We start from the raw sequence: 8031 nt of genomic DNA on the forward strand, positions 1-8031 counted from the left end.
AGGGGGGAAAGATTTGAGATTGGCACCCCCTCTGCCAACAAAAGGTTTCACTAAAGGGGAAGCTGCTCCCAGGCACAGTGCTGCTTCTATAAACCCAGCAGATTATGGCCCCCATAGCACAGGACCCAGGATCAGATTTGTGAAACCAGGTATTAACACAACAGGGTAAATGAGACACCATGGGAGCAAACTCCCAGAGCAGGACCCCTAACACTCTGAAAACACAGCAATATACATATAAGCACAACCTGATAGCCCAAACACATATTTTATTGATCCCTTTAGCCTTAGTTCTCTTTCTCCTGCACTGTCTTGGTTCCACGGAGTCGCCCAGTCCTACGGGCTGCAATGAGACCCACTTTGCGTCCAGCAGGGGCATCTCTACGAATGGTGGAGGGTTTGCCAATGTGCTGGTGGTTACCACCTCCAAACGGATGCTCCACAGGCTAAAGGAGAGGCAAAAGGAGAGACAGCATTAGTGTAAGTGTGCTTTGGGAAGGCTATGATAGGATCAAGTGGGCCCTTAAGTTGCAAACCTCCATTTAGTGGTTCTACTACCAAGATTTCTTCCTAGAGGACACCCCTAGAAATAACTTGGTCTAATCAAGACAACCATATGGCACTTTAAATCACAAGTACCCCACTCACCATCCCTGGACTACTTACATTCATAGCCACACCCCGTACGCGAGGCCAGCAGTTCCTCTTTGCCTTATACTTGTGGTAGGCACGGCCAGCCTTCAAAATAGGTTTGTCAATTCGGCCACCTCCAGCCACCACACCTGCAGGAAGACCACATACCTTGAGGATGTGCATCACAGGACTCTGCAGTTAAAGCACCCCCACAGGCCCTCTCTATCAATGCCCCACATCTCGGTGATGATCACTCTTAAAACAAAATAGCCAAGTACCCCCATAGCCACCAGATAGAAAGCTTAGCAGCCTCTATCCTAGGGAGCCAAACACATACAGTGACAAACACAAAGCCTCTTCCAGCTCTCCTGGGGAGACAAACCAAACCACTCTAATATGTCAGATACCTAACGACCTCAGTTACCCAAGAAAACTGAGAATCCTCCCCCAAAGTGACAAAGCCCACTGCCAGGAGCTTTACTGCCTCTGTGAACATAATCACCCTGGAATAAACCCACTCTGAACAGGACTGGATTTACTGTTTTTCAGTTACGTGACTTTTGTAATCTCTGAAACCAACTGGACCCAAGCACAGAAAATAGAGATCAGTGCACCTAAGTCTATAGCAGAAACTCCAAACCAGCAGTGAAATGTATAAGCTGCCTACTTTAAAACAATAAGCGGTCAAAAAAAGTCGATCAAGTTCCAGTGTCTATAAGTAGTCATTGGTAGATTTCAGTTTTTGACATGGCTGGCACTCACCAACAACAGCTCTGTTGGCAGAAGAGATGACCTTCTTGGAGCCCGATGGCAGCTTCACACGGGTCTTCTTGGTCTCAGGATTGTGGGAGATGACTGTTGCATAATTCCCAGAGGCCCGAGCCAGCTTGCCCCGGTCCCCAGGCTTCTCCTCCAGACAGCACACAATTGTACCTTCAGGCATGGTGCCCACGGGAAGGACATTGCCAATGTTGAGCTGGGCTAAAAAGCGAGAAGTGGTACCATGAAGTCAAAAGCAATGTGAAACAACTCCCCAGCCAATCCCCAAAGCGGTGACAATGTAAAGCTCTCCAGTACAATAATTGTCTTTCTACGGCCCGGGTACTGATTTCTTTTTTTGCCAGTCCTGACTTCTTTTTGCTCAAGGCTAGCACTCTGCCACCTGAGCCACAGCGCCACTTCTGGCCATTTTCTATATATGTGGTGCTGAGGAATCGAACCCAGGGCTTCATGTATATGAGGCAAGCACTCTTGCCACTAGGCCATATCCCCAGCCCCCCGGTACTGATTTCTCTCTCAACCCCAGTCGATCCACATGGACCGCTCACTTGAAGTCTCCGCCAGCAAACCTTCGAGCGGAGATCTTGAGGTCCACCCTCCCCATCTTCTCGGCGAGACTCACCCTTCTTGCCACAGTACACGAACTGGCCAGTGTGGATGCCCTCGGCGGCAATGAACAACTCCGTCCGTTTCTTGAACCGGTAGGGATCACGGAAGACCACCTTGGCGAGAGGCGCACCGCGGCCGGGGTCGTGGATGATGTCCTGAGGAAGGCAGCAGCGTGACGGCGAGATCGTCGGGGGGTGCCCCTTCCCCCACCCGCCTAGCTGGCGGACTCCGCACCTTCACGATGCCTTTGATGTAGCCGTGCCTCTCCGCAAAGTCTACGGCGCGCAGGCGTGCGGCTCCCTTACGGTGCTTGACGTGCGCGCGGAACACGGAGCCGGCGCCCTTTCTCTGCCCGCGGATCACACGGCCCATAGCTGCGGGGCTGAAGGCAGCCTAACATCAGCGTCGGGCGGCCCGGCGCCCTACCGACCCCGCTGCCCGGGGCCCGCCCCCAAGGCCCCGGTACTACCACCCCGGGACGCCCCGACTGCCTTTCTGCCGCGCGCCCGCGTCTTCAGAAGAGTCGCCTGGGGTGCAGGTCGGGACCCCACTCCACAAGCAACAGCTGACAACGATAGAAGGAGGCGGATGGCAGCGGATGGCCACAAGGCCAAAGCGCTAAGCAGCCACTCACCTGCTTCCGAGCGCGGCCGAAAGAGGAAAGGCCGAACCGGCGAGCCGCCTTATCTTCCGGGGCGTGGCCAAGGCGGCGGCATCCGGGGTGTGTAGTTTCCCCCGGACGTCCCGCCTTCTCCTGCCGAGCTCCGCGCAGGCGCACGAGGGAGGGGTCCCTGGCGCGGATGGGGCCGCGGCCGTGTGGCCAGCCGGCGCAGCCCCGTGCGCGGCGGAGCGGTCCTCTTTAGTTTGAGGTATTTGTCCGGAACACGGAGCGCAAACTACGCCAGCTTTGAGGGCCAGGCCTGGGCAGGCTCCCTGTGACAACGGCGCGTTCTGGTCGCGGGAGATGCTTGCCGTTACTTTACGGAGCGGGTGCGGGAACGCGGCGTCCACCACCCGCCTTTCGGCCCCTCCTGTAAGCTGGGCCGGGGCCCCCTGCAGAGTCCTTGAGAGGTCGGGGGAAGAGGAACCTGGGGCCGATGGAGGGAGGCGATGGGCGTCTCGGAGGGCTAAGGGAAGACCCCGGGGGAAAGAGACCGTCTCCCTGACCACCCGCCCCCCCGCCGCCTGAGGATGACCAGAGTGGGGTTCAGGGGCCAGGAAAGGGGTGGGGGCCGGGTCTCTGGCCAGGGTCAGGGCGAGAAATAAGGCATCGAGAAAGGGGTTGAGAGTGCTGGTTCTTTTTTTCTTTTGTCGGTTGAGGGGCTTGAACCCAGGGCGTGGGCGCTGTTCCTGAGCCTCCCTGTGGCTCAAGGCAAGCTATCTACATTTGAGTGGTTTATTGGAGATAAGACCCTCCAAAGACGCTGCAAAGCTGCGGAATCCTAGGAGGAGTCACCTGATAGGCAATCAGGAGGCGGTATAAAGGCTAGGGGCTAAGGGACTTGAAGGCAGGATTGTTTTTCCAGAAGATGACTAATTGAGATAGTGTGCCTTGCTGAGCTTGGTAAGACCTTGAGTGCAAGCAGAAGACCAGGCCCTGCAGAGTTCATACACACACACACACACACACACACACACACACACACAACTGTGGTGGTTCTCACAGTGTGTATACACACAGCACACACAGTTATTAGGGATTGACCCCAAGCTTATCTATTCTTTGCTCAAGGCTGGTGCTCAGTCACTTGAGCCATACCTCTAGCTTTTTGCTCGTTAACTGGAGGTAAGAGTCTCTTGAACTTGTCTGCTTCAAACCTCAAATCTCAGCTTCCTGAGGATCTATAGTTACAGGTATGAGCCACTGCCCCACTATTCCTCATGGTCTTTTAAGTGGCACCACTCTTCTAGCTAATAGTGTTTCATGAATCAGGGGCCCCACCGGTATGGTTCACCTGATGGAGGTGGCCATTTGGGGTGGGGGCATTCCACACTAGCCATGGAGTTCTTCGGCCCTCGTGGTGATAGCTGTCCCATAGACCCTCTGGTACCAGTACTTGGTAGGTAAGCACATAACTCACTTCGCTTGCACTTGCTGCTTTATTTTCAAACAAGATCTTTTCTTTTTTGCCAAAGCCATCCTGTACTGTGATCTTCTTAGGTAGGTTTTGTGCATACCTGGGATTACAGGTGCACATTACTGCATCGTTTTTATTGGTTGAGATATGGCTTTATGTACTTTTTGCTGGTCTCCAACTATGATACTCCTGATTCTGCTTCCCACATAGCTACGATTTATAGGCATGAGCCACCACACCTGGTTTAAAATTGTTCTTTAGTCTTCAACTCCCATTTCCTGTACAGGAAGTAGGCTGTTCCTCTCCTCAATTTCTCCCTACTTTACCCTGTTATTCTAAAATGTTCTTAAAGTGCTGCTTGTGGCATACACGTAATTTGGTGTCAATAATCATGGACCTCTGTCTTGCTTAGCTTGTCTTTTGTTCCCCAAGAGCTGTAGCTGCTGAGACTAAACCTGGACCTCTCTCTCTCTCACCCTGTACAAAAATCAGTTCTAAATGGATCAAAGAGCCTGGGCTGGCCTCAAAATGTGATCCTCAGATTTTAGCCTCATGGGTAGTTAGGATTGCAGGTGTGAGCTACCAGCACCCAGCTACTTTTTTTTTTTTTTTTTTTGCCAGTCCTGGGCCTTGAACTCAGGGCCTGAGCACTGTCTCTGGCTTCTTTTTGCTCAAGGCTAGCACTCTACCACTTGAGCCAAAGCGTCACTTCTTGCTTTTTCTATATATGTGGTGCTGAGGAATTGAACCCAGGTTCATGTATACAAGGCAAGCACTTTATCCCAGCCTCACACCCAGCTATTTTTGTTCTGTTTTGTTTTTGTTGCCAGTCCTGGGGCGTGGACCCAGGGCCTGAGCACTATCACTGACTTCTTTTTGCTCAAGGCTAGCACTCTACCTCTTGAGCCATAGCGCCCACTTACGGCCACTTGTGGCTTTTCTCTATATATGTGGTGCTGAGGATTCGAACCCAGGGCTTCATGTATACATGGCGAGCACTTTACCACTAGGCCATATTCCCAATCCCACACCCAGCTATTTTTAATCTTTTAAGAAACCTCTAGGCTGGGAATGTGGCTTAGTGGTATAGTGCTGGCCTAGCATGCATGAAGTCCTGGGTTTGATTCACAGTACCACATAAACAGTAAAAGCTGGAAGTGATGCTGTGGCTTAAGTGGTAGAGTGCTAACCTTGAGCAAATAGAAGCTCAGGGATAGTGCCCAGGCACTGAGTTCATATCCAAGACTGGCAAAAAAAGAACCAATAGTGGTTGTACTAGTTTACATTCCCATTGACAGTGTACAAAGGTTTCTTTTTCCCTGCATCCTTGCCAATATTTTTTTTGAAGATCTCAGCTACCCAGAACATAAGAACAATTAACAAATGGAACTACATCAAATTAAAACTTTTCTGCACAGCAAAAGAAACAGAAGTGGCTCACACCTGTAATCCTAGCTATTCAGGAGGCTGAGATCTGAGGATTGCCATTTGAAGCGAGTCCAGACAGCAAAGACCATGAGACTCTTATCTCCAATAAACTACTCAAAAAAAGCCAGATGTGGTGCTATAGCTCTAGTGATAAAGTGCTAGCCTTGAGCAAAAGGAGATCAGTGACAGCACCCAGGTCCTAAGTTCAAGCCCCCGGACTGGCAAAAAAAACCCCAAAACAATTTAAAGAAAACAACCCAAAACATGAGGCCTTGAGGTCAAGCTCCAGTAACATCACACAAACACACACACAGCACAGATTTTATGCAAACATGAGCAGAGCTCATATGCTTTATGGGGTCAGTACATTATCCGTGGAGGGCCCTAACTTGGACTCTAGACCTCCATTTGGCACACATGGCCACAGCTCAGCAGCAAAGTCCCAAACTGCTGGGGAAAGGCCGGGTGTTCAGCTTAACATACAGCTAGAGAAACATGTTTGCACAGTTGCTTTAGTCCTTTTGTTTGGAGGTACTAGGTGTGCCTACAGATTACCAAACCACTAGGTGTTCTATCTCAGCTACAGCCCTAGCCTTGTGCGTGTGTGTGTGCGTGTAAGTGTTCCAGTTCTGGGACTTGAACACTGCCTGAGCAATGTATCTGAGTTTTTGCTCAAGGCTAGCCCTCTACCATTCAGCCACAGTTCCATTTGTCTTTTTTTTTTTTTTTTTTTAATTGGAGTCCCACAGGTTGCTTAGGCTCTAGTCTGGCTTCAAACCTCGACCTCAGCCTCCAGAGCAGCTAGGATTATAGGTGTATAATCCACCCACATCTAAGCACCTGTTGTGTGTGTGTGTGTGTGTGTGTAGGTTGTGGGGCTTGTAAGGGCTTAGGTGCTGTCCCTGAGCATCTTTGTGCTTAAAGCTAGGGCTCTACCACTTGAGCCCCACTTCTGGTTTTTTAGTGGTTAATTGGAGATAAAGAGTATCACATGGACTGGCTTTCTGGCTGGGCTGGCGTCATACTGCAATTCTTGGATGTCACCCTCCTGAGTAGCTAGGTTTACAGGTGTGAGCCACCAGCACCTGGCCTCTGTTTTTGAGAAAAGATCTTGCTATACAGACCAAGCTAACCTTGAATTCACTATCCTCAGTCTCCCAAGTACTAGGAGTATAGGTGTGGTCACTACAACTAGTCATTGCTTTACTTCTAAAAGCCACAGCTGGGCTGGGGATATAGCCTAGTGGCAAGAGTGCCTGCCTCGGATACACGAGGCCCTAGGTTCGATTCCCCAGCACCACATATACAGAAAAAAAAACGGCCAGAAGCGGCGCTGTGGCTCAAGTGGCAGAGTGCTAGCCTTGAGCGGGAAGAAGCCAGGGACAGTGCTCAGGCCCTGAGTCCAAGGCCCAGAACTGGCCAAAAATAAAAAAAAAAAAACAAAAAACTAAAAGCCACAGCTGTCCTTTTCACTTGAAAAAAAAAATACATTACATTTTGCTATATATTTGAATAAAGAAAAACACAAAATGGATGTTTCCAAATGAATGAATCAGTTTCTTTCAGCTGCCTCAGAGACCCACTGAGTATAATGGAAGAGACTATGCTGAACCCTATACTGGTTGGTAAAGCTGTGGCCCCCACCAAGAACTGTTGATGCTCAGGAATTGGTTCTTTCAGACTGAGATGAGCACGGTACCATTGATTATCTCATGTGTTCCTCGTGTGTTTTGTGCATTGGTACACACATAAGAAATGGCTGGGCTGGGGATATAGCCTAGTGGCAAGAGTGCCTGCCTCGGATACACGAGGCCCTAGGTTCGATTCCCCAGCACCACATATACAGAAAACGGTCAGAAGCGGCGCTGTGGCTCAAGTGGCAGAGTGCTAGCCTTGAGCGGGAAGAAGCCAGGGACAGTGCTCAGGCCCTGAGTCCAAGGCCCAGGACTGGCCAAAAAAAAAAAAAAAGAAATGGCTGACTGGCATAAAGGGCCCAGTCCAGCATTACAGAAACTTTTGATAGCGCCCCATTTAGTGTTTAATCCTGAAGTTCTTAGTCTACAAAGCTGGAGCACCCATAATGTGATCCTTAGGAGTATAAAACTCCTTTCTCTCCATTCAATGAAATTCTAGGAGTTTATTAAGAAGCTTTTCTTCTTTTTTTTTTTTTTTTTCAATGCCAGTCCTGGGGCTTGAACTCAAGGCCTGGGCAGTGTTTGTCAGCTTTTTTGCTCAAGGCTGACACTCTACCGCTTGAGCCACAGCTCCACATCCAGCTTTTTGGTGATTAATTGGAGAAAGACTTTCCCACCTGGCTGGCTTCAAACCTCAATCCTCAGATCCCAGCCTTCTGTGTAGCTACAGGCACAAAGCAAGAAACTTCATAGCTGCACACAAGCTCTTTCAGTCTTTATGCCTCCTAGATTTTGTTCATGCTCACCCACTTTTCTTGGGAAGAAAGTTTCTTCTTCCCAACCTTATATACTAACTCACTGAATTCCAG

General features: G+C 50.1%; 1 protein-coding gene across 1 annotated transcript; it reads right to left on the minus strand.

The window, feature by feature from the left end:
* Positions 1-252: 252 nt before the first annotated feature.
* Rpl8 (ribosomal protein L8) lies at positions 253-2755 on the minus strand. Its single transcript, XM_048358945.1, has 6 exons — positions 2657-2755; positions 2257-2404; positions 2036-2177; positions 1396-1614; positions 667-782; positions 253-446 (listed from the first exon to the last, which is right to left on the minus strand). The coding sequence occupies exons 2-6, from the start codon at positions 2392-2394 to the stop codon at positions 288-290; spliced, it is 774 nt and encodes a 257-aa protein (XP_048214902.1). The 5' UTR covers positions 2395-2404; positions 2657-2755; the 3' UTR covers positions 253-287.
* Positions 2756-8031: the final 5276 nt, after the last annotated feature.

This window comes from Perognathus longimembris, chromosome 12, assembly GCF_023159225.1.
Source record: "Perognathus longimembris pacificus isolate PPM17 chromosome 12, ASM2315922v1, whole genome shotgun sequence".
Lineage (NCBI taxonomy): Eukaryota > Metazoa > Chordata > Mammalia > Rodentia > Heteromyidae > Perognathus > Perognathus longimembris.